Raw genomic sequence first — 26,417 nt, forward strand, 5'->3', positions numbered from 1 at the left:
TCCACATCACATTGTTCACTGGCTGCCATCAGGGCAGCCCTAAAATGAGAATCATACAATGGTTTGGGTTGGAAGGGACCTTAAAGCTCATCCAGTTCCAACCCCCTGCCATGGGCAGGGACACCTTCCACTAGCCCAGGTTGCTCCAAGCCCTCTCCAACCTGGCCTTGGACACTTCCAGGGATGGGGCATCTAATCTGGGAAAAACAAACAAAAAAAACAACCCCCAAAAGACCAAGGCTCAGTGTTTTATAGAACAAAAATCAGACAACCTGAGTTCAGTGCTTCTGAGGGAGACACAGCTTATGGGTTTCAGGGTCCTGTTGGTGAAGACAATTCAGATAAAAAAAGCAAGAAATTTAGTAGAACTTGTGCTCAGTGAAGAATCTGAGAGAAAAGGGGCACTTCCAGCATGCAAGTGAGCTGCACTTTGAATGACAGGCCTGAGAGTTGTGTCTTGTGCCAGAACAGCCCCTGTCAGGTCAGAAGCTGAAGAGCATGGTGCAGAAAGTTTGCAATTGCACCAAACTTCCAATCTTTTTAGTTATTTTGAAGCATTTAAGTCATTTTAGGTGACATTTCATTCATTCTCCATGTGGTGTCTGTGTCAGAGGCGTGTGGGTGTGGATGAAGAAGAGTTTGTTGGGAAGCATGAACAGAAGAAAGGTCTATTTTTTTTTTGAGGGGGAAAAGAGTAGATATTAAAAGGCAAGCTTTTCTTTTCAGGACAAGACAAAACTTAGGTGTTTAGAAGCATCTCAAATCCTTTGTTTTAAGCTTCTGATATCTCCAGGAGCTGCAGAGTAGGAATTCAGGAGGGCTGTAAGTGGCTTCAGTTGAACCTTGTGCTCCATCCCTGTGCCATGGAAACTCGGGAATGCCCAGCTCTTTGTGCCTGGGGGTGCCTGTAACAGTTTTTTTCTCATCTCTGCTGTTTGATGCATGAAGCCTTTTTTTCACTTTCAAGAACTGTTAATGATAACTTGTCCTGTTTCCCCCATTTCTAGGATTCGAACAGTGTTGTTGCCGCTCTCTTCATAGACTTCAAAAGTTCCCTGCTTCCTCACCTCCCAGTTGAATTCCATACCCAGAACAACTTCCTGATGATTGCACTTTTCCCCAAAAGAAAGATTTACAAAGCTTTTTACTCACAGGTAAAGGAAAAAAAAAAAGATTGGTAAGCTTTCCTTAAGTTCTTGTCTTGTCAGTCTTATATTTCTGGAAGTTTGAAATTCAACGGGATGAAATTTTTTTAGCTTTTAAAGAAAAAAAACCACCTCAGAATATTTATGATAAAGAGGCTCCAGGGGGTAAAATGAAGCCAAATGCAATCATAATGATATATAAAATAATATATAAATTATGGGGAACCCCATAATTACCATGTTTAAGATGAGACACAAGGGTGAGTTTGGTGCCTGTATTAACTAAGTTTGGAGAGAAGGGCTTTATGTCTCACATAAATTGAGCCCCTAAAGCTTGTTGCCTGATGAGTAAATACAGGAAGAGTTAAAATTCTTTCATCAGTCTTCACAAACAAAACCTTTTCAACGTAGAATCAATGTAAAATCTGCTGCTCTGGGATCTCCAGGGTCTCTCTTCCAACTGGGAACTCTGATTCTTTGTGTGACCTGTGGCATCTGCCTCGCAAACTCAAGCTTATCAAGGACTAGACCATGCCAGGAGTGTTACTGCTCCTGTTCTCAGGACCTTGCATGTGTGAGAAGCCTGAATTTCTGTCTGGATTTCTAGGGTGGGTGGTGTTTGTGCAGTTTAATGCTCCCCATGTGCTTCCCTTTGCCTGCTCCGAGAGCTCCTTTCCTGGGAGCTGCATTTCCATGTGTGTCCTTGGCTGCAGCAGTTCCATGGGCTGGCAGAGGTTCCATTGTGTGGGGTTTTTTTTGTGGTCAGACACATTGGGATCCCGGTTCTTAGGGAAGTTCTGTGGAGGGCTTTAAGTCTCCCATATGGCATTGTGTTATGCCCTAAATGGATTGCCTTCCTCCAGAGTGCTGCAGAGGCTTTTAATAAACCCAGCTTGGGAACAATGGTGCTTTTGAGGAAACGAGCCTGGAGATTTTAGGACTTCACAAGGGCTTTTTAGGATGTGATCATCACACTGGACTGGGAAAGACCACCTAGCTCAGTGAGTAGTCCCCACTGGAAGTATTAATGGCACCATAAAATGTCCCCTCCTTTTATCTTAAGTGTTTAAATTCTTCCCACTGTTCCACTCTGTGAATGGCTGGGAATCTGTTTGTTTGGTTTGGGATTTTCAGCCTATTTTATGAGTTCTACTTTTATATCTGTTTTATTTTTCTCTCCTCTCCCAGCACACACCCTTGAGATATCCAGAAATTTCAGACCTATTCTTTCTGCCTTATTTGGCCTAATAAAATAAAACCAGATCCTTTGTAATCTGTGCCTATAAAAAGTTCTCTTTTCTTCTGAATGTTGTAGTGCTTTTCTTTTGATCTTTTTTTTTTTTTGGCTGTAGACATCCGAACTGTGTGCAGTGTCTGAGATCATAGAATCATAGATGAGGGGGTTTGTTTCCTGTACAGAGGCATTAACAATTCCCTGCTCTGAAAATGTTCTGAGATCCCCTTGGTTTGCCTTTACTTTTCACTGCTGCCTTGGATTCACAGATTCACAGACCTTCAGGTCCTTCCTCTCTTGCCCGTTGATGTTCCAGCTGATTTTAGAAACATTTCTTCCTTTCATGCTTACCTTCCTCTTATTTTTCCTTCCATTTCCTCCCAGAATGTTTCTAGCATTCTTAAATTTACTTTTCTATGAGGCAATCTCCCAGCTTAGCTCCCCAAAATGCTGTCAGTTCACTTCAGCCTCCCAAATTCATTGCAAAGGATATATCCCAGGGCATTCCCTGAACAACTCTGCTGCTGGACTTGCCCAGCCTCTGCTGCTTTTTCTCAGAGCTACTTATCCCTGTCCTCCTTTGAATTCACTTTTTGCCACACAGGGGTTCAGTTTCTGCAGTTGGAAGTTTCTCATCTGGCCCCACACCAAGTCGCTTTGCTAAAATTCAAGTCAATAAAACAAATCCTTTTGTCTTAAAGATGTTCCCTCCTGAATAAAAACTCTCCATCAGGTGGAGTGCCCCCGACTGTTTGAGCCTTGGAAACTCGTTATTGTGGTTTGTCAGGTTTTACCTTCAGGTGTTTATTGATTTGCACCAAAATTCTTTCTATGAATCCACGTGCCCTTGAAGTCTCACAAGGATTCACTAAGATGGAGGTGCTGGTTTTACTCTTCTAAATCATCATACCTCACTTACTGGACCTGTGCTTGGATTATTCCAAGCTTCCTGGAAAGAGGGAATGGCAGTTACCTGTTCCTGCAGACCTGGGTTTGTTAAAAACTGAGGTGGTGGCAGGATTTTGAGCACACAGAGCTGAAATCTGGTTTTACAAATCCTGTGAAAATGGGACAAAACCTTTCACATCCTCCCTCTCATGGGTAAGGGAGGAAGATTTGTTCAGGCTTTGGGATGTGTTGATTTCCCTTGTTTTCTCCACCTTCTCTAAAGCCATAGCAGCTCTGTGTTTTCACTTCATCCCCAGCCCTTTTCCTCCTCCAAAATACAATTTTCCCTTCTTCCCATCCCTTGGAGGCATTTCCTTTAGTCTCTCCTACATCTTTTGAAGTGGCTGGTTGTTTTTTTTTTTTTTTGGTTGCCTGGATCTTTTCTGCCCAGGCAATATTGCCTTTGTTAAGATCAGAAAGATCTTTTATTCTGCTGGTTTTTTATCTCCTACCCTGGTGTTTGGGATGCTGATTTGTTAATGGGAAGCAGTTGTCTCCCCTCCAAGTTGTTTTGTCTCGCAGAAAGTTATTGTGAGAAATGACAATGGCTGTTGCCTTTTCCTCAGGAAAAGAAGGGAAATACCGAGCCCTGACTGTGTGATTCATCTGAATCTGATTTCTAGGTTCACAGTGCCAGTCAGATTAATGTGCCTTGGCTGGAGCAATGGGATGGGAGCCAAAACATCACTCCCTGGAGGAATGAAGGGCTCCCTTTGCTTTTGGGAAGGAGCAGAGTTTTTCTTCAGTGTCTAGAAATGTTTCTTGCAGTCCTACCTCATGAAAATGATAATAGGACTTAAAAGAGGCTTGAATTAATTCAATTCCTGCTGTTCAGCACTTGGGTTATAAACACCTACGTTTTTATCAGGGAAAACTAAAGTGTTTCAGTGAAGTTACTTCTTAAAGCAGTTCCAGCCCAGCCACAGAGGTCACAAAACCTGATCTGTGGAGACTTTTGCCATCATTTGAATTCATGGAATGGTTTGGGTTGGAATGGGCCTTAAAGATCATCTCATTCCAGCCCCTGCCAAGGGCAGGGACACCTTCCACTAGCCCAGGTTGCTCCAAGCCCCATCCAGCCTGGCCTTGGACACTTCCAGGGATCCAGGGACAGCCACAGCTTCTCTGGGCAATTCTTGCAGCAAACCCAGTCTTGTGTAATATTTGATGACCAGTGAAAATGGCTGAACAAATGGACAATCAATCCCTGAACAAATGGAAAGCAAACTTGGGACAATAACGATGCTCATGCCCAACTCTGCTTTGCTCCAGGTTTTCTCCTCGTGGCAAAACCAGACAAGCTCAGGATTATCTTTAAGGGTTGTCCAGGAAGAATTCCTGTCTGTGGAACAGAAGAGAATGTAAGTTGATGCCAGTGCAGTGCAATTCCACATGAACTGTGTGCTACAGTCAGAAAAATGCTGTTACTCATTGATTTGGATAAAAATTAAAAAAAAAAGAATCGTTGCCTTCTTAGTGCAACACTCACTTTATTTTTTTTTGTACTATTTAATATGTAGCCACGTGGTTTAAAGAACATCAATGTTTATAGGTTTCTCCTTTAACTAATTAATTAATTAATTAATTAATTTACTTCTTTTAGGCATTCCAGTGTTCAGAAGCTCTTTAATGCCTTGTCTTTTCCTTCTGGGGAAAGATGCAGGGAGCTGAAATTATCCTCTGCCCTTCCAGAACTGGAGAGGTGAGAAGCTATTTTTGTGTTCAGGGGCTGAGTTTTGTCAGAAACGATATCAAATTATTTTGGTACGTGTGGTCATCTAAAAATTGCTTATTAAATCATTCTTAAATCGTTCTGTTGTGAGAGGAATTCTTCCCTCTCTAGTTTGACCTTTGGATAATCTTATTTCAGCGATTTCCCGGCTATTTTTACGAATGAAATCTTTTGCTCGTGGTTGTAAAGAAAATAAAACCTTTTATTTTCGCAAGGTTTGTGAGGCATTTCACCATCAGCAGCGTCAGCAACAAGCCAGTGGTGAGGGCACATCTCCCTGTTTTGTTGCAACAGTCAGAAACCACTCCTGAGAGCAAAGCAGAGAGTGAGAAGGTGAGGACAATAATAATAATAATAATAATAATAATAATGATTCAGTACGAACTCAACAGTAATTCCTAGTGTAGAATATTTAATAAATGTTGCCATTAGGGTAATAAAAGCACTGCTGGATGTCCAGCCATGCTCTGCCTCCTCCTCCAGCACCACCAGCTCCCACTGAACTGGATTCTTAGAATATGAATAATTTTCCTGGTTACGTATTTAGTTTTTTTTCCCCACTTAAACAGTCTTTTGGAAGTACAAATGGCTTTTCAGCCTGGTGAAACAGAGGCAGAAAATGAGGTGTAAATCTTCAAGTTTTCTCTTCTGTCCAGAGAGACTTGGCCCTAAAGCAGCAGCTTGTTTTTATGAATTGCTGCATAATTTAACTGAATTGTTCTCTGGAACATAAAAGTCCTTTAAATAGCATGGAGGGAGCACATGATATTTAACATTTGCTGATATTATCTGTAGAACACTCCTTTCTCTATAGGGGCAGTAACAATTGGTCAACTTAAGGCCTGCTTTAAATAGCATTTTCAGAGAAAATATTTCCTTGTCACTTCCCAGCATTTGAAACCTGCTGAAAGCAACCAAGTCAGAGCAGCAGGAATATAATTCCCTTGGAATATTGCAGTGTGGTGGCACTCATTTCCTGGGATCTGCTTCAGAGACCCCACTGACACTTAATTCATAAACACTTGGGAATGATTTTAAATCTGATTTTAAGGTTGGTTTAACTGTGTGTGTTTAAAAAAGAAAGAAAAACGTGTTTGAATGTTCCCTTTTCATCATGAAAACAAACTATTTGGTGTCTTTTCCGGTGTTTCTGTGGTTACTGTCACTTCATTTTGTGTTTTGAGTTAAGATTTTATCAAAATAGCAGCCTTGGGGGTGTTTAATTGTTGTAGCTCATTGCTGATGTTGGGGTTGTCCCCTTCTTCCCTGTTCCCTGTTTTCCAGGTGATCATCACCATCCTCACTGGGCTCCCAGGATGTAGTTCCAGTGATCTCTGTGCTTTCCTCGTCACCTTTACCAAGGAGTATGGAAGGTTTGTGCAGTCCTGGTTATATTAACCACCAAGAAACAACCTGACCTGATTAAATTATCGATGTTTAATTGTTATTTTTAAACCTCGTTTCTGATTTGTGAAGAGAAGTGTTCTAAGAATAAAGTCAGTAAACATTTTTGAGGTCCCGTAGGGTCTGTTACTTCACTTTTCTGACTTCAGGTATCTCACCTAACTGTGTTTCCAGGTAGATTTGCCCTTAAATTTTAGATATTCAGACAGAAAAAATGGCCCAGGAGGTTTCTTTGTTGCTGTTCCATGTTAGGAAAACCACAGGAATCCCTGCAGATCTCACGTGTACCTGGAATACCACTGAGGAGTAATCTCAGAAGGGCCAAATGAATCCTGCCTTAAGCAAGGATAGAAGGTGCCACAAACTGAAGGAAATGAGTGAAGAGCTTCCTTTTTTTGGGGGAAAAGACTCTCCTGGCACTCCTTGTTTTTAATGTGACCTGATTTCTATTCTGCAGGAGCAGGAGGTGCGTTCAGGACATTATTGTGTGGCAATAAGATAAATGTACGGGAGGAATTTTTTCATTCTTGTGTGTTGATATTTCTTCTGGAAAATCAAAAGAAACAGTTGTTATCCTTTTGAATCTTGCAGCCAAACACCTCAGCATTTCATCTTAGTCATGTTCTGCATGTTTTTCACTTTTAACTCAGCGTCCTGATATTATCAAGTTGATTCAGGGGAGTTTTTTGGTTCTCTTATAGGGCAAGGTGACTTTTGAAGGTTGTGTAAGAATACTTTTCCTCACGTTTCCTGCAAATGTCAGCGCTGTTTTCCATTTTTGCAGTGAAATATTTTCATGCCCGGAGTCTTTTGAATTGGATTTGTATCATTTTTAATGTTTACTGCAGCACTGACGGTGATCACAGTTACTGCTGTGATGCACAGCTTGGAAAAAAAGCCGTTCGACATTGTTTTATTAAAAAAACAACCAAACAAAAAAAAAAACCTCATGGCACTAATGTAAAGAATGTGCCTGTGCTGGAAAGGACAGAAAGCCAAGTCAATCCCCCTTTCCCACGTGGTCAAGTGGAATGAGCTGATGATGAGATGGTGAGAGATGTGGAATCTCGGGGTTGTCAAAATTTATTCTCAGTCTGTTGGTTCAAAATAAAAAGAGAACAGAAATGTTATGTCACAGAACGTGAACCCCTCTCCTTGTTTCCTGTTGTTTAGGTGGATTGTTTACAGGCAAACCATGGATAGTCCAGAATGTTTCAGTGCCACCCACTTCCAGAGGTACCTGTCCGGGGTCCTGGAGGCTCAGCAGAACCTCGGGGGCCGTCAGTCCATGTTCTCCAAAAAGAACAAGAGGCTCCTGGTGGTCCTGCAGGGGTGAGTGTTTGAAACTGTGGGAATGTTGCAGAGAATAAGAGATTTTTCTATTCCTTTCCTATTTCCCAGGCATTTTTAAATTTTCCCTTTAAAATTCTCAGCTCCAGTGTGGCACTCTGGGAATTCTGTTTTATGTGTGTACTAAACTCAGCTTTTCTGCACCTCTTGATTTTATTGGTTGTTGCTCCTTTAGAAGGAATGTCCATGGGATTCCTTCAGTCATATGGAAGCAATGGGCACTCACAGCCCAGACCGCCCCATGCCCTGGGCTGATCCCCCAGCGTGGGCAGAGGGCAGGGGGGAATTCTGCCCCTCTGCCCCTGTCTCAGCTGAGACCCCCCTGCAGAGCTGCTCCAGCCCTGGGAACAACAGCACAGGGACGTGGAGCTGCTGGAGAGAGTCCAGAGGAGGCCCCGGAGCTGCTGCCAGGGCTGGAGCCCCTCTGCTCTGGAGCCAGGCTGGGAGAGCTGGGGGGGTTCCCCTGGAGAAGAGAAGGCTCCAGGGAGAGCTGAGAGCCCCTGGCAGGGCCTGAAGGGGCTCCAGGAGAGCTGGAGAGGGACTGGGGACAAGACATGGAGGGACAGGACAAGGGGTGTTGGTTTTAAACTGAAAGAGGCTCAATTTAGACTGGACATAAGGGAGAAGGTTTTTACAGTGAGGGTGGGGAGGCCCTGGCCCAGGTTGGGCAGAGAAGCTGTGGCTGCCCCTGGATCCCTGGAAGTGTCCTAGGCTAGGTTAGAGCAATCTGGGCTAGTGGAAGGTGTCCCTTCCCATGGCAGGGGGTGGGACTGGATGATCTTTAAGGTCCCTTCCAACCCACACCCTCCTATGATTCCATGGCTGTGCCCTCTGGAGCTGCCAGCACAGAGCAGGGCTGTCAGAACTCTTTGCCTGATGAAAGAGGTGATATTGGAGTAACACTGATTAACATGTTTCTGAGAAATGCCAGTTTTCTTGTGGAATAAAGGTGAAGACTCTGAGCCACCTCTGTTTGACATTTCCATCTCCAGGGTAGCATTTGAGGACCAGGATCACCTGCAGCAAGTTTCCCCCCTGTTTCTGAGTCATTGTAAGGTGACACAAACTAACCAACACACCCTGACCTGACTGGAATGGTTTTGCTTCCCAGGATTCAAAGTGTTCATCCCTTTCACTACATGGAGCTCAGCGTTTTCTTCATTATAAACCATTCTGATAGTGCTAAAAATCATCATTTTTTTTCCATTTAGGGCCACATTTACATTTTTTTTTTTTTACTCAGAGTTAGCAGGAGTGGTGTAAAGTCCAGCAATGTGCAAAATAACTGGTATTCTGTAGCAGCAGTGGCTTCAGGAACAGCTAATTGGCAGTTTTCCATCCTTTCTGGATAGTTGGATATTGGTACAGACAGCTCTTGAGTAGCTGGAATTCTCTAAATAATCCATTAACTTGCTACCTGACAGCACAGTTTTGAGAGAAGGTTGTGACTGGCTGAGAAATAAACACCTGGAATTAAAACTCAGGTTCACTTAAACTTTGTGATCACACAGAAGTAGGACCCAGCAGTGTCTGGAGCAGTGAATAAGAAATAAACTCATTGATTATATTAAAATTAATAGATACATTAATTACAGAAGAATATTTAAATTGGGATGCTGATAAGTGAGAGGGTGTTGCTTTTTTATTTCCTTTTTTTTTTTTTAATTTGACTTGTGTTTAATATGCTTGGCATTAGGTGTAACTTATTTTTGTTATATTATGCTTTTTGTGCTTCCTGAAAGCTGGACTTTTTATCCTGCTTTTCTCTCTGTGTTGTCAGTAATTATTTTTAAGGTGACTCTCAATCAGCTCGATTTGTCTGGATTGGCTTAAATTGGATGTGCCAAGTTTTGAGCTGCTTTCTCACTGTTCAATGGACCTTTTTTAGGAATCCAACCTTCTTGCTAGTGAGGGATTTCTTCCTAAATGGTGGAATGTGCCCTTCTGTTTCTCTAAAGCCACATTTCATTCTCTTCTCTTCCAGATACACTGACGTTATTGATGTTGTACAAGCTCTGCAGACTCACCCTGACCCGGATGTGAAATCTTCCTTCCTCATTGGGGCAGTGAACACCTGTGTGGAGCCCCTGAGCTGCTACATGGAGCACAGGTATGCTTTAAAATATATTTATGAGTTTAAAAGCAGATATGTGCATTTATAAGATCACTTTTATAATAATTAGGGATATACGATGGTTAAATGCCAGTGAAGTGTCTTAAATCTCATAAAACTTGGAAGTGCTCTTTGATTTATCAGGATGGCACTTGGTTTCCACAGGGTATAGAATTATATATTATATTAATGGAAGTTTAGCTTCTGGAAGAACAAACTGAATCTGCTTAAATACATAAGTCTAGGTAAGGACTTTGTATAATGTGGACAGCCCCCTGTCCCTCTAAATCATTTTATTTCTTACAACCCTTTTTGGAATTTGGACTGAAAATCGAGACGTTCGTCTGGGTTTGGGTTATTGATTCTGTCACTGCTTTGGGCCGTTAAAGGAAAGACTTTGCAGCCTTTAAACGTGGAACTGAAGGGAAGCAATCCCAAATTCAGTGGAAGGGAATGACAAAGCAGTGAAGCCAAAGCACTGCAAGTGTTAAAACCCGATATCCTGGGTCACTGCAGAGCCAGGGTGGGGAGGAAACGCTCGCCGAGCCAAGTCGGTGACATTTGAAGGCAGCGTGCCTTGGTTGCTGTTCCGTGGTAGATGTGTGTGCTCCAGACTTCAGCAAACGTGGGAATCATCTCTTAGATTTCTCTGTGAAATTGTAACCCTCCCCTTTTTTAATTATGCCTTGCAGCTGAGTTGATCAAAGTAAGTGGAAGCAGTTAGAGTGTTCGGAGTTGTTAGCGTTGCTTCTGTTTGTGAGCCAACTCTGTGCACCACAGCTTAGAGCTGAACTGCCCGAGCAGTTTTATAAAAGTGCATTCCTGAGATTTCCTGGCTGTTCTTCACCACTAACCACTGTGCTGCTTGTGCTTTGCAGTAGTCAATAAATAGACCTTATCTTGCTGCTTCTTCTTGTCTCCGTGACAAAGGTTGTCAAGAAATAATAAAAACTCACGTAAACTCCTGGGGGTTTGGTGCTGGAGTGCTGCCTAAACTTGTGCTTTCCATAACTTGAGGAAAGACAAGTTCCATTTCTTTTTGGTTTTAACTCACTAACGTGTCACTAGCCCTGGTCCTGAGTAGCATTTAGAGCAGCCCAGCCTGCAGTGCTTTAACCAGCAGAGTTTTGTCTCCTCCAGTGCAGGAGCAGTTGAAGGAAGAGGCTCAGCCTGTGCTGTGGGTCGTTTATGTCTTGCTTTGAAGTTTGTTCTGATCAGAATTTACCAAGTAGTGCCAATGGCAGCTCTTGCAGTTGGGCAGCTTTGGTGATTTCCCTGTGGGAATGCACAAGAGTGGGTTCAATGTTTGGCTTGAGACTTTTGCAGTCGAGAAAATCAAACCCCTTTCCTGCCTCAAAGTTCATTCCTGTAGAGATCCAGCTCTTCCATGAGCCTGGGATGGAGCTTTTCCCTTCAAAGTTTTCCCTAAAACTATCTTTGAATAGCAAACCAGAGCAGGGGGGAGAGGGAGTTGAAGTGGGACAGGTAAAATACTCTCTCCAGAGCTTTGTGGGCATCCTAAAGCTTTTAAATTATAAAAATAATGATAAAAATAATTGTCACTTGTCTGACACAGCACCAGAAATTGGCATCATTATTACAATCTTCCCATGAAGACTTCCCACCATGCTTGGAAGGTAAAATTTTTTAAGACAAGCATAAAAAAATTCCTGTTGTTTAAATAGGAATTCTGGTGACGTTGAAGCCTTTCTGACTCTCTGGAATACATAATGGCTTGTGTGGTGGAAATTACCTCTTAAATCCATTGGAGAACTAAAACCAGCTACAAAACCAGTTCTTGGGGAAGAAGCCCTGAGAGACACAACCTGTGGGGATGTTCCAGTTGTGTGGAGTGAGGAAAGGAAGCATGAAAATGGTTTGGTTAGTGAGATTGTAGCTGTCAGTGTCCAAACAAATGTACATGTTTTGCTTAAATAACAATATCCATCCTTGATATACAAACTTTTTGGTTTTTTAGGCTTCTTTTTCCCAAGTTCTTGGACCAGTGTTCCCAAGGTAGGTGTCACTTTTCCTGACTTGGTGCTCTGCAGAACAAGCAGCTGAGCCATGTGGCCAAATGAATACAGTTATATTATATATTTATGCTATAAATTCACATAGCCAAAGGATCATGATAAACTCTTGGAGAACAGACAATCTCTGCCTAAACTATCAAACATCACAGGCACCTGGAGAAGGTGGGAGATTCTGGAGCATGGTCCCTTCCCACCCAAACCATTCCATGAATTCCTGCTTCTGTGGAATAAGTTGAAGTGTCAAGAGCAGAAGCAGATTTGACAGTTGTTCTTTTGTGCAGCTGATGCACAACATTAAGACAGGACAGAACATTTCTTTTCAAGGTACCAGCTCTCTCTCCCTCTCAGCATAGAACACTTATTTTCAGGATGAAAATATGAGATATCACCACTGGACTGGTGAGAGAGATCAAGCCAGTAACAATATAGAAGCAAAATGACATTATTTATTAAAAGTAATTAAAAAAAAAAGCCCACAGGTAACTCAAATATATGCAGAGGTTTACATATTTTGCTGTATTTTCTGAAGAAGAAACTCTGCTTTTAAGTTTAGATTTAGCTGTCCATATATATGTGTGTATATATGTAAATGTATATATACATATATATGTATATGTATATTAACATGTATGTGTACATGTATGTGTAAATATATAGTATATATAATATATTATATATATTTATATATAATATATATAATATATATATTTACACACATATAGTATATATTATATTATATATATTATATTATTATATTATATATATTATATATATTATATATATTATATATGTATAATATATAATATATATATTTACACACATATATATTATATATTATATATAAGTATATATAATATATTATATATAATATATATTTACACATACATGTACACATACATACATATGTACACATGTGTGTATACACACACATATACATATATATGTATATGTGTATATATATACATATATACATATGTATGTATATATGTGTTTTTAAGTCACTGTTGTACTGCAGCTGGAAAGTATATAGATGCTGTATATAGATCATTATTTTATTTTTATTTGGAGGAAAATGTTGGTGCTGCAAATTGGGGAAAACTGTCCTGATTATAACCAGATTTGCAGAGGGAAGGAGAATATGAAGAATAGAAAGAATTATCAGTAACTACAGAGAAGTTAAAAGTGCAAGCATGCCTTTTTGTAGTGTGACAGAATAAAAAAGAAAAATAAAAATAATAGAATAAATGAAAATAATAAAGCTATCTTTTTATTTTTTTTTTAAAGTGATTTGTACAGACCTAATTGAGGGACAGTTTGTCCTTGTTGAAGGAGGAACTAGAAAATGCTCAGGACAGGCACAGCTAGTTTTCCTACAGTCAAAATGCTGGAAAAAAAAATTACAAATGCTGGAGGTTAGAGGAATATTCTACTGGCAGGGCATTATTTGTGCACACTGGAAAGTTTTGTCCTGTAGTTTTCAGGTACAGAATGTGACACTGGAGGGCCCTGCGTGTGAAGAAATCGTTTCCCATAAATAGGGGTAATTTTTTATGCAGGAAGTTTTAGGGGGAGAAGTGTGCTTGGAACTGAGATGGGGGACACTCCAGCTTTCCAGGCCAATGCAGAACTGTGTCATGTGTGGTGCAGGGAATTTAGTTCTGTGTAATTTATAGAACCGTGGAATGGTTTGGGCTGGAAGGAACCTTAAGGATCACAGAGTTCCAGCCCCCTGCCCTGGGCAGGGACACCTTCCACTAGCCCAGGTTGCTCCAAGCCCTGTCCAACCTGGCCTTGGACACTTCCAGGGATCCAGGGGCAGCCACAGCTTCTCTGGGTGATCTGAGATATCTCTCAACAGAGAGAATTCATTGTGATGGCACATAATTGAGAATTTAATTCTGGTGCAGCAATAGTGAGATTTACTGAGGCATTCACTTTGAGAGATACTGATCCTGCTTTTCCATAGGATATTCCATGAGTCTGAGTTGGAAGGGACCCACCAGGACCATCCAGTCCAACTCCTGACCCTGCCCAGGACACCCCAACAATCCCTCCCTGTCCCTGAGAGGGTTGTCCAAACCCTCCTGGAGCTCTGGCAGCCTTGGGGCCGTGCCCACTGCCCTGGGGAGCCTGGGCAGTGCCAACCACCCTCTGGGGAAATTCTTGGGGTGTTGTGCACCCCAGTATTGTTGTTTGTGTTCCTGTGCCACCAGTTGGGCCAAGGCAGTGTTGGGCATTGAACAAATCTGAAAACAGAAACTTGTAGGTGTAAAGAAAACCAAGTGTGGGCATAGGCAAGTAGGAATGAGTCAGACCTTTGGGATACCTACCTTGTCCACATAAGTATCTTGGAAAATTTGGGGGTGGGTGGGGTTTCCCTTGTGCTGCTGCTTTCCAGGTCTCTTCTGCTGTTGCTTTCTCTATAACAAAGGGGTCCCTGTGCACATTATTGATGTGACATCATTTTCCATGAGTTACATTCCTGTTTGGAAAGCCCCAAGAGCAGCAGAGACAGATGAGGATGGGGGCAGACTGACAAAGCCTCCAACAGAGTGACCAACAGGAGCAGTTTTGCTGTGCACATTTGGTTCACCTTTTCCAAAAAAATCCTGCCATCATCTCTGTGCTGTAATTCCCTTTTATCTCTCCTTTCTGCTCTTATTTAATTCTTTCCTTTCCTGCACAGAAGCTGTAACGTGACACCTTCCCAATCCAAGGGCACTTTGGCATCTCTTGTAAAACAGTTTCATATACAACACAAATTAAGACATCACCATTGTTAAATATGCCCATTGTACATTTGGGAGCAGAGAGGCTCCATTATTTTCCTAAAGCATATGTATTTTTAATCCATCCCTCCTGTTTTCTTTCCTGCTCCTATTGAACATGCTATTCCCCAGGCTGCAAGGAATTTTTTCTTTAGATCAGTGTATAAAGAATCAAACAAAACTGGGTGGTCTCCAAAATGCATCTCTTAGAAACAGGGATGGCAGTGACACTTTAAATAGGAATGGTTTGGGTTGGAAGGGACCTCAAAGACCATCCCATTCCACCCCCTGCCATGGGCAGGGACACCTTCCACTATGCCAGATTGCTCCAAGCCCTGTCCAACTGGTCTTGGATGCTTCCAGGATGGGATTATGAGCTGATTCATACTTTATCTTATTCATACTTCAGCTTATTCATACTTTTCATTTTAATTGCATGATTAATATCCCCGAACTTGATATCATTTCAAGCCTGCACATAACTTAAATTTTGAATCATACTTGCTGTTCTTCCTCCTTCAAAAGCAACTGGATATTGGAGAGGACATGGATGTTCGTGAAGTTGGAGTGGAGACCTCTGTGGGGGTTTAAAAAAAGGAGAAATACAATGATGGAAATTTGTTTGAGGCGTTATGAAAATTTGAGTTTGAAAGGGTCAGTGATGGAAGGAGCAGTGATGGGGAGCATATGGTGCAATATAAGTGCCCCAGAAGTACTTGGTGCAGGAATTTCTGTGTGAAGAAGCCTCTGCAGGGCTTCTGTGAAGGCCAGGAATAGCTGCAGGCAGCAGATGATGGGGTGAACTCCATTACATCTTCTTTAAATGGTGATGGGGGCAGGGGAATTAAATCCTGCTTCAGCTGTTCCTGGATGCTGGAGAGTTTCTGTTCTGCCTTACAGCAAAGTGTCTCAACTGAGCTGCACACCTTGAGCAAAGAAATAACAGTCACCCTAAAATCAGAGGATCATTTAGGTTGGAAAAGCCCTCTGAGATCATCAGGTCCAACCATCAGGCACGGTCACCACTAACCCATGTCCTTCAGTGCCACATCCACAGTTTTTTTAGCACTTCCAGGGATGGTGATTCCACTGCTGCCCTCAGCAACCAATTCCAGTGCTTGACAACCCTTTCCATGAAGAAATGTTTCCTAATGTCTAATCCAAACCTCCCCTGGCACAACTTGAGGCCGTTTCCTTTACGTTTCCTCTCCTTTCCTTACACATTCTGGACCATCTTGACATCCTGGGGAGTCCCAAAGTGTTGGCACTGCAGTGTCTGTGGGGGAACTGGGCTGAAGCTCCACTCATGTATAATTGGGAAGCAGGGATCCTGTAACACTGAAATTAATTGGATTTTTTTCTCTGTTATCTTGTTGATGCCTCGTGGGTTCACACGTGTTGTCTGAACACCATTTCGGGGTCTTTCTTGAAAGACAAGAAATAACCCCAAACCCTTCTCTTGTTTTTAAAAGTGGCAGCTGTCAGAGTCCAAAATACTGCTTTTTAGCTGTTTAGCCTCTTTACTGCACGTTGAATTCACCAAGAGGCTTTACATGTTCGTGGTTTCTGTTAACACAGTCCTGCTCAAATTGATTCTTGTATGAATTTGTTATTTTAATTAATTGAGTCTTTTGATTGAGTCTGAATTGCCTCTGTTAGATGAAAGGTACTTTGCTTGGTTTTTTGTTCTTGTTGTTCTTTTTTTTGCTCTTTAATAACTGGAGGCAGTGAGAGGGAAGGGAAATAAGAGAAGAATGGCTGATGTATCACTTAATCATTTCTTTATCGCTGCTTACATGTAAATTATGCTCTGATTTCCTTCCCCAGGACTAGTGAGTAATGTGGTTTTCACAAGTCATGCTACAGAGCAGAGACATCCCCTCCTTGTGCAGCTGCAGGGCCTGATCCGAGCAGCAAATCCTGCTGTTTCCTTCATCCTGGCAGAGAATGGAATTGTAACAAGGTACCAGTGATCCCTGTCCAAAATTTATCACTTTTGGCAGATGGGACACGAGCACTTAAAAACTCGTGTTCTCCTGTTTTATTCTGGTGATTTATAGGAAGGAAATGCAGATTTTTCTTAATTGCTTCTCATCCAAAAGGGGTTTTCCCTTTACATTTCTGGCCATATAAATACAGGGATTAGGAAGTGGGGTTTGTTTGCAGAGTGTGATTTATGTTACTGCAACTGCCACACTAGAGGAAAAATACTCTTAATTTTGGTGTCACTAACACATTATGTTTTATGTAAGTAGGTAGTGGCTATTTTATGGAACTTATAAAATTAAAAATCTTCATCTTTATCTCCTTACAGGAACGAGGATATTGAATTAATTCTCTCAGAAAGCAGTTTTTCAAGTCCTCAGATGATGAGAGCTCGATATTTAATGTACCCTGGCTGGCAAGTATCTAGACTGAGAAGCATGAAAACTATTTTTCCAATTAACTTGAAGATTCAAATGTTTCACTGCCTTCATTTATACTTATTTTTTTTCACTCACTTGGAACAGGCAGCAGCTTTGTAAATCATTTTTAAGGCAGCTGATGAGTTTTCTTAGCGGGTACACGATTGCCACCCTTTTATGGGGGAAAAGGCTCCTTTCTGGACACCATTTAAATCAAGGGCAAGATTACTGTTGCTTTCCAGAAGAATGGGAAAGAACCCTCTGGGAATAAGCTGGGAAGGCTTGGGATGGGTGAGGTCAGTAATGACTGGAGTAATTTCACCCTGACAGCTCTTCAGCCTTTCTGGAATGAACCCGCTCTGTCAGTGGAGCCATTAACAGAACAATTATTCATAAAAGCCAGGACCTCAGTGACAGCCTTGGCACAGGCTGAGGGCACAGAACCACGTGGCACCAAGATTGCCATTGAACTCCGAGGAGATTTTTCATGGATCAGGGCTCTTTACACATCTTGTTGCAGTTATCTGTGCTGCACCTTTTTTGGCAGGAATATAAACCTGTCAGCCCTCATAACTCCTGGCTCCAGTGGTGGCTGTGCTGGAAACGTGATTTATTGCTCATACCTTGCCAGGCCTGGATTTGTGTGTGTGTCTTTTGATTCATAAATCTGGTTGTAAATTGGAGGCTCCTGGAGAAGACTGGCACAAAGCTTGGGAGATGTTGGAGCTGCTGGTGGATTGTGTGGAGCCAAAGGGAGAGGGAGAGAAAGCAGGCAAAGAAAGTATTTCATGGAATCATAGAATCTGATTCTATTTAAAACTTTTGGGCAGCTGTTGATCTGTTTGATGACAGTATGAAAGAATTATGTGGGTAGTGTGTTAGGAAAAGGAAAAGGCAGCAGGAAGAGCATCAAAATATCCAGGGAGATCTTTTTGCAACCTTCCAGTACTTCAACTGGGCTCATGAAGGAGAGGAAGAGTGACTTTTTACATGGGTAGATGGTGGTAGGGCAAGGGAGAAGGGTTTTAAAGTAAAAGAGGAGGTTTAGATGGGATATTGGGAAGGAATTCCTGGCAGGGAGGGTGGGGAGGCCCTGGCACGGGTTGCTCAGAGAAGCTGTGGCTGCCCCTGGATCCCTGGAAGTGTCCCAGGCCAGGTTGGAGCAACCTGGGCTAGTGGAAGGTGTCCCTGCCCATGGCACTGGCTTGGAAATGATCTTTAAGGTCCCTTCCAACCCAAACCATTCCTTGGCTCCTCCATGAAAAGGAGCCCTGAGCACTTTGAGCACCCTGACCCTGTTGACGCCACATTTTCACGAACATCTTGGAGAAGAAAGCTCGGCGCTTTCCTCCCTGGGTGGGAGGGAACAGATGTTCCTTTGAAGCAGTTTGGAGGGTGAAAGGCACCAGCTCAGGTGTTTTCTTTGTTTCTGGGTTTGTTTCTGCCCCAGGTACGAAGGCAAATACGGGGCTGGGCCCGTGTTCCCCCCCATGGTGCAGATCTGCGTGTGGTTCAGCCGCCCCCTGGAGAAGACCCGATTCGTGACCAAATGCAAAGGTAGAGCTGAACTTTGCCCCACTTGACTGAAATCCAGCCTTGAAATCCCGAGGAGCAGAGGGGAAGGAAGGCACTGACGTTAACACAGTTATTTACTTACTGCCCAAGTCAACCTTTAATTGAGAATTCAGCTTTCCTTCCTAAAAAAAGTGCAGTAAATTCTGTTCCTCGGTGTCTGCTCGGGAAAACTGACACATGATTTCGTTCAGATAAAAATCTAATTTAGTTCTTGGTTTTTAGGACTGAGACAGTTGTGCTTTTTTTAAATTTTTTTTTTATTTGCCATTTATTTTTTATGTTTAATTTTATGTGGTGGTGTTGAAATACAGTTTGTAAGTGACCATCGGCTTCTGCTTTTTCTGCCAAATAATTCTTTGTAGCTACTGGAAATTAGGCTGAGCTCTGTTTTAGGCAGATAGGGTAGATATATAATCATGCCTTTCCTCGGCCAAGCAGTTTAAGGAGGACCATTTTACTTCCCACACACACTGAAAGCACTTCCTTGTGCCAAATACGTGATATTTCCCAAACCCCAGAGCAGAGAAATGAGAACACAGAGAAATGTTATATGGTGGAACTCAAGGGACACAGCAGCTTTTCCCTTGGAAGCACTGGGGTGTGGATTAGGGATCAGTAGCTGAGGTCTGAGCAGAAGCTGCACCAAGGAGAAGGAAAAATAAGTGAGATAATGTATTTTTCTTCTGTTTCAAACAGCCATTAAGTCGTTGCTCAAGCCAAGCCCTTTTTCTGGGAACATTTATCACATCATGGGCAAAGTGAAGTTTTCAGGTAGGAGCAAATCACTACTGAAGGGTTGGTTTGGGATCTCAGTATATGCATTTAAGAACTTATTTCTGTGCTGTACTGTGACTGTTGATGTTAAATGAGATCAGCAGTTACCAGGGCATTTCTTCCTTCTGCCTTCTCCTTGTTAGACTCTGACAAAGTGATCGAGGTCTGTCACAACACCTCGTCCAATTCCCTGAGCCTGCTGCCTGTCCAGGAGGGGCCAACTCCTCCTGACTCCAGAAATGATCCCAGAGACTGCAGCAGTCAACAGGAATACTTCCTTGTGTTCATTGGCTGCTCCCTGAAGGAAGAGGATATCAAAGATTGGCTCAGAGAAACTGCAAAACAGGTTTGTGGGCAGGTTTCCTTTTGCTTCAGCCTTTGGCATTTCTTCACAACGAAAGAAATCCGAGTGTCTCCACGAAACATTTGTATTTTTAATCTCTTTTTAATTCTACCAAGGCGTTGCCATTCTAGGGTGCAAATGTATTTCACAAAGGGGGACTACCAGTTTCTGTAATTGCTGTATTGTTTTAGGGCTTGCTGCAGCTCATTCCTGGATTGATGTGCTCCTGAATGCTGGAGCAATGTGGATTCTGTCCAGGACAAACACAGGATGATGTAGCTGAGCTGTGATTGCCAAGAGCTCGAGTGTGGGGTGAAATAAATCTCCTTCAAGTACCTGAACGCTGCAAAGCAGAACATTTGTTTTGATTCACTAAATGAAACCTCCTTGGAAGTAATCCACTGGAATGGAGGGTTCTGCTCACTTTGTCACCCTCAATTAGCCAAGTGTGCAGCTCTGGAAGGCTCCCTGGGTTTCTGCATGGCTGCTGTGCCACTGCAGTAGGAGCTGGGGGAGGGAACAGGGAACGTGCACCTTGGCAGGAGCCCAGAAGGCACAGTTTGCACACAGTGATTGATAGAATCTTAAATTCACAGAATTACAGGATGGTTGGGTTGGAAGGGACCTTAAAGACCAGCTCATTCCAACCCCCACACCTTCCACCAGCCCAGGTTGCTCCAAACCCCATCCAACCTGGCCTTGGACACTTCCAGGGATGAGGCAGCCACAGCTTCTCTGGGCAACCCGTGCCAGTGGAAATTTTGGAAAATTTATTAATTTAAAATACTCATGATTACTTCTTTTTGCCTTAGGATTTGTATATTATTTCTAAAAATTTGCATAGGAAGGGAAAATGTTTCCTGCAAACTGTTGGAGCAGTTTTTAAGGATCCTCAGGTTCTCACCTCAGTTCTGGCAGGTTGTGTCCCTTCAGGGAAGTCATGGATTTTTTTGGGATTGTCTCATGCTCTGCCCTTCTCACAGGGGGAGCACATGGAAAGAATTGCTCTCCCACTCTTAACTTTAACACTCTTAACTTTAGGAAAACTTGGGACTTAAATGCTTATCTCAAGTGTGAAGTGTTTCCTCTTTGAGCAGTTCAAGACAATAAATAGTCTTTACAATCTCCCCAGTCCTGGCTAATTTAGGGTTTTAGGTAGTTCTGAGAGTTACCACTTTGCTGCATGAAAGAAAGGAATTGCAGAACTTCTCAGGCTCAAAATGAAGTTGTTCTTCTGTCCCTGTGCCAGCTTCCTTCATTTCTTACACTAAAGCTGCATTTAAATTACATTGTTTAAAATATATGCAGAATTTTTCTTTTCTAAGTGCTTTTTGTAAAATCAGTGAATTTTTACTTTTGCTTTCACAACATTGTTGTGAGCACCTCACTATAATTTTAGAAATTAATGTTTGATCTATTTTGGGTTGGTTTTGGGGGTGGTTTTTTGTGGATTTTTTTTTTTTTTTTAAAACTAACTAAACTGTGCTGTCACATTGTCACTCAGTAGTTGTGCAACTGTCTAATTCTTCCTACAGAAACCTCAGAGGAAAGCCCTGAAAACCAGAGGAATGCTGACCCTTCAGGAAATAAAGAACATTCACGTGAGTAGAAGCAGTTCCTTACAAGCCCCTTTTTTTGGCCGATTTCCTTAAATATCCATCTGGATGACAGAGCACCTGCCACAAGTGTGCTGAGCACTGAATTATTACAGCACTTACTGTCTTTGGAGATCCTTGGAACACAACTGGATTGGAGATATAAATCTCAGAGCTTCCAGTTCCTCTGGAAAGCAGGAGGAGCTGTAAAATCTTGGCCATCTGTAACAGTCTTTCCATTTTAATTTTACCTAATCAAATCTTTTAAGGCCTGTGTCTGCCCAATTCCCAGTTTGAAGTGTTTCATTTGTGGTATTTATTCCCTAAATGCAGGTGAAACGTCACTTGGATCCGCTCCCAGCTGGTTATTTTTACAACGGGACTCAATTTGTGAACTTCTTTGGTGACAAAATGGATTTTCATCCCTGTATCCTTTCAAAAACGGGGGGTTTGGGGGAAGGTTTTGAGTTGTGCAGTGTCAAAGCACACGTGGGAAAGAGCCAGCTCCTTGCCACTTAAAGCTCAGGGTTGAATTTTTCAGAGATAAGATCTAAGAAGCAGAATAGAACCAACGAAACAATCCCCAAAGTGCTCATGAGCTCACTCAGGGAATAATTTATGGGCCACAGCTTGTCAGAGGAATATTTTTCAACCCAAATTGGGCTGTAATATCCCTAAGTGCCTGGGCATGATTGATAAAGCTTTCAAAAGAATGGAATTTTGTCTGTGCACACACTCCACTGAAAACAATCGTATTTTTGTCTTTAATATTATTACTCTGGCATTTCTTGCCAGTGTTCCAGTGTATTCCTGTTCTTGTTCTCCACTTGGGGACGTGGGTCAGTGGTGGCCTTGGCAGTGCTGGGTTGATGGTTGGACTTGATCTTAGAGGGCTTTTCCAACCTTAATGATTCTGTTATTCTCTCATTTTCTTCACTGCCCATCGCTTTTGTCTTTGTTTTATTACTGATTTCCCGTTTGGTTTTATATTCCAACTTGACTTTTCGCCGTAATCCAACAAAGTTCACGAAAATCCAAGTGGCTTCTGTGACGCTGCTTTGGAATAAGAGCAAACAGTTATTTTCTGTGTCCTATGGGACAACATAAAAAATTAAAACAGCAGACTTGGACTTCAGGATTCACTGGAAAAGTTAGGGATGTTTATTCCTGGAAGTGTCCAAGGCCAGGTTGGACAGGGCTTGGAGCAACCTGGGTTAGTGGAAGGTGTCCCTGCCCTTGGCAGAGGGTGGAACTGGATGATCTTTAAGGTCCTTTCCAACCCAAACTACTCTGGAATTCTGGGATTCTTTATTCCCCCTCCACCTTGGTGTTTGGCAATGAAAGCTCCAGGCCCTGGTCAATCCTTTCAGCGGGATTTGAATTTTAGGCAGAAATTTTTGGACTTCTGTATCACCAAAATACCTGTAAATACATTCACAGAGTGATGGGGTGGTTTGGGTTGGAAGGGACTTTATGGACCATCCAGTCCCACCCCCTGCCATGGGCAGGGACACCTTCCACTAGCACAGGTTGCTCCAACCTGACCTTGGACACTCCCAGGGATCCAGGGGCAACCACAGCTTCTCTGCCCAACCTGTGCCAGGGCCTCCCCACCCTCCCAGCCAGGAATTCCTTCCCAATATCCCATCTAACTCTGCTGTAGTTCTTATATCCTTCCTCCTGCCTGGGAAGTATCCCTTGTGCAGCCCCTTTTTTTTCCCTGGTCCCACAGTAGTTGTGCTCAGCTCTGACTGCACGACTCCAGAAGGTCATATATTGAATTCCTGCTTTCCCTGAGCATCCCTGACCTGCCACATCCTTCAAACCTGGATGTTTTTTTACTAAATGCCATTTGCACTGATGTTTTCCCTTAATTTTTCCCAAGTAATGGACCAATTCATGAACGATTACCTGGAAGAAGCCAACAGGGAGATCGAGAAGTACAACAGGGAGCTGGAGGAGCAGGAGTACCACGACCTCTTTGAGCAGAAGACATAAAGCACGTGGGTCCTGGGGGTTTCCAAACCACCCAAAATGCTCTTTGTCCTTGCTGGGTCACTAGAATTCGAGGGAATTGTCTGTTTGTTCAGCACTCCTTTCCAAACTAAGAGATCATTCCTGTAAGGTTGGCGTTTAACACGGGATCTGCTTAGCTGTGTGTCCTGTCAGGTTTGCTTCCACTTCACCTGAATTCCAGACTGTCCAAAGCATCACCTGGAATCTCTGGGGGGGGGGGTTGTGGGGACTTGTTCAAAAGAAGAACGAGAAGAAGAAGAAAAAGAAGCAAAACTTTATTTATTTCCTGTAGTTGGGAATGTAATCGTGGAATTGGGCTTTGTGCAGAGAATCAAACTGCTCTGGGTGTCCCTTGGGATTTGTGGCACAGGAGCATCGATGAGCAGTGCTGGATATCAGGATGTGGGATTGGGGGTGTTCCCAAAGCCAGAAATGGGGGAACACTTACTCAGAAAAGTCCCCAATCCCACAGCTGTGGGGTGTTCCCAAAGCGAGAAATGGGGGAACATTGGGAAAAATATAGAAGAGTCCCCAGTCCCACAGCTTTTAGGATGTTCCCAAAGTGAGAAATGGGGGAACGATTCAAAAACTTGGAATCCCTAAACCTACAGCTGTGGGGTGTTCCCAAAGCGAGAAATGGGGGAACACTGGGAAGAACTCTGAAGAGTCCCCAGTCCCACAGCTTTTAGGATGTTCCCAAAGTGAGAAATGGGGGAATGATTCAAAAACTTAGGATCTGTAATTCTGCAGCTGCCGGGATATTCCCAAAGTGAGAAAAGAGGGAACAGTTACTCAAAAGAGACCCTAATCCCACAGCTGTCAGGGTGTTCCCAAAGGGAAAAATGGGGGAATAATTAAAGAATTTAGAAGAATAACTAATCCCACTGCTGTTGAATGTTCCCAAAGTGAGAAATGGGGGAACAATGGGAAGAACTCTGAAGAGTCCTCAATCCCACTGCTGTTGGGATGTTCCCAAAGTGAGAAATGGGGGAACATTTCAAAAACTCAGAATTCCTAAACCTGCAGCTGTTGGGGCATTCCCAAAGCGAGAAATGGGGGAGTGATTCAAAAATTTAGAATCCCTAAATCTGCAGGTGTGTCAGGGTGTTCCCAAAGCGAGAAATGGGGGAACAGTTACTTGAAAAAGTCCCTACTCCTGCAGGTTTTAGGGTGTTCCCAAAGTGAGAAATGGGGGAACAGTGGGAAAAAGACAGAAGAGTCCCCAATCCCACAGCTGTCAGGGTGTTCCCAAAGCGAGAAATGGGGGAACACTTCCTTGAAAGGATCTCCTTGTCCCACAGCTGTGGGGTGTTCCCAAAGCGAGAAATGGGGGAACACTGGGAAGAACTCTGAAGAGTCCCCAATCCCACAGCCATTGGAATGTTCCCAAAATGAGAAATGGGGGAACAATAGGAAAAATGCAGAAGAGTCCCTGATCCCACAGCTTTTAGGTTGTTCCCAAAGTGAGAAATGGGGGAACAGTGGGAAGACACAGAAGAGTCCCCAGTCCCACAGCTGGCAGGATGTTCCCAAAGCGAGAAATGGGGGAACATTTGAAAACCTCGGAATTCCTAATCCCACAGCTGTCAGGGTGTTCCCAAAGCAAGAGACTGGGGAACAGTTGAAACATTTCTATAGAAGAGTCCCTAAACCTGCAGCTGTCGGGGTGTTCCCAAAGCGAGAAATGGGGGAACAATGGGAAGGACTCTGCAGAGTCCCCAATCCCACAGCTGTCAGGGGGAGAAATGGGGGAATAACTAAAAAATTTAGAAGAATAACTAATCCCACAGCTGTTGGGGTTGTTCCCAAAGCGAGAGATGGGGGAACATTTTAAAACCTCAGAATTCCTAATCCCACAGCTGTCAGGGTGTTCCCAAAGTGGGAAATGAGGGAACAGTTACTCAGAAGAATCCCTAATCCCACAGCTTTTAGGTTGTTCCTAAAGTGAGAAATGAAGGAACAATTCAAAAACTTAGAAACCCTAAATCTACAGCTGTCAGGGTGTTCCCAAAGCGAGAAATGGGGGAACAGTAAGAAAAACGTGGAAGAGTCCCCAATGCCACAGCTGTCAGGGTGTTCCCAAAGCGAGAAATGGGGGAATGTTTTAAAAATTCCTAAACCTACAGCTGTTGGGGTGTTCCCAAAGCGAGAGTAGGGGGAACATTTGAAAACTCAGAATCCCCAATCCCACAGCTGTTGGGGTGTTCCCAAAGCGAGAGATGGGGGAACAATTCAAAAACTTGGAATCCCTAAACCTACAGCTGTGGGGATGTTCCCAAAGCGAGAAATGGGGGAACAGTGGGAAAAACGTGGAAGAGTCCCCAATCCCACAGCTGTCAGGGTGTTCCCAAAGTGGGAAATAGGGGAACAATGGGAAGAACTCGGAAGAGTCCCCAGTCCCACGGCTTTTAGGTTGTTCCCAAAACGAGAAATGGGGGAACAGTGGGAAAAACCCAGAAGAGTCCCTGATCCCACAGCTGTGGGGTGTTCCCAGAGTGAGAAATGGGGGAACACTTACTCAGCTGAGTCCCTGATCCCACAGCTTTTAGGTTGTTCCCAAAGTGAGAAATGGGGGAACATTTTAAAAATTCCTAAACCTACAGCTGTTGGGGGAAATGAGGGAACACTTTACTCAGAAAAGTCCCCAATCCCACAGCTGTGGGATGTTCCCAAAGCGAGAAATGAGGGAACATTGGGAAAAATATAGACGAGTCCCCAATGCCACAGCTGTCAGGATGTTCCCAAAGCGAGAAATGGGGGAACATTTTAAAAATTCCTAAACCTACAGCTCTGGGGTGTTCCCAGAGTGAGAAATGGGGAAACACTCACTCAGAAAAGTCCCCAATCCCACAGCTGTGGGGTGTTCCCAAAGCGAGAAATGAGGGAACATTGGGAAAAATATAGACGAGTCCCCAGTGCCACAGCTGTCAGGATGTTCCCAAAGCGAGAAATGGGGGAACATTTTAAAAATTCCTAAAC

The 26,417-nt window shown here is 43.1% G+C and overlaps 2 protein-coding genes across 2 annotated transcripts in view; both read left to right on the forward strand.

Moving 5' to 3' along the window:
* Nucleotides 1–23,705, forward strand: part of CUNH20orf194 (chromosome unknown C20orf194 homolog) — a 732,083-nt gene extending 708,378 nt beyond the window's left edge. Inside the window, exons 21-36 of the mRNA XM_017828987.1 lie at nucleotides 1,008–1,154; nucleotides 4,600–4,688; nucleotides 4,931–5,029; nucleotides 5,275–5,392; nucleotides 6,344–6,432; nucleotides 7,637–7,795; nucleotides 9,798–9,923; nucleotides 11,905–11,942; nucleotides 16,558–16,693; nucleotides 17,045–17,131; nucleotides 18,586–18,692; nucleotides 19,407–19,481; nucleotides 19,628–19,830; nucleotides 21,363–21,428; nucleotides 21,756–21,849; nucleotides 23,308–23,705. Coding sequence (XP_017684476.1) covers nucleotides 1,008–1,154; nucleotides 4,600–4,688; nucleotides 4,931–5,029; nucleotides 5,275–5,392; nucleotides 6,344–6,432; nucleotides 7,637–7,795; nucleotides 9,798–9,923; nucleotides 11,905–11,942; nucleotides 16,558–16,693; nucleotides 17,045–17,131; nucleotides 18,586–18,692; nucleotides 19,407–19,481; nucleotides 19,628–19,830; nucleotides 21,363–21,428; nucleotides 21,756–21,849; nucleotides 23,308–23,420 — 1,746 coding nt within the window. The 3' untranslated portion in view covers nucleotides 23,421–23,705. The remainder of the gene's footprint in view (nucleotides 1–1,007; nucleotides 1,155–4,599; nucleotides 4,689–4,930; nucleotides 5,030–5,274; nucleotides 5,393–6,343; nucleotides 6,433–7,636; nucleotides 7,796–9,797; nucleotides 9,924–11,904; nucleotides 11,943–16,557; nucleotides 16,694–17,044; nucleotides 17,132–18,585; nucleotides 18,693–19,406; nucleotides 19,482–19,627; nucleotides 19,831–21,362; nucleotides 21,429–21,755; nucleotides 21,850–23,307) is intronic.
* Nucleotides 23,706–23,837: 132 nt separating this feature from the next.
* LOC108504265 lies at nucleotides 23,838–25,949 on the forward strand. Its single transcript, XM_017828997.1, has 2 exons — nucleotides 23,838–24,117; nucleotides 24,462–25,949. Exons 1-2 carry the CDS (start codon nucleotides 24,008–24,010, stop codon nucleotides 25,270–25,272), a joined length of 921 nt encoding a protein of 306 aa, XP_017684486.1. The 5' UTR covers nucleotides 23,838–24,007; the 3' UTR covers nucleotides 25,273–25,949.
* The last annotated feature ends 468 nt before the right edge of the window (nucleotides 25,950–26,417 follow it).

This window comes from Lepidothrix coronata, unplaced genomic scaffold, assembly GCF_001604755.1.
Source record: "Lepidothrix coronata isolate B3197 unplaced genomic scaffold, Lepidothrix_coronata-1.0 Scaffold156, whole genome shotgun sequence".
NCBI lineage: Eukaryota > Metazoa > Chordata > Aves > Passeriformes > Pipridae > Lepidothrix > Lepidothrix coronata.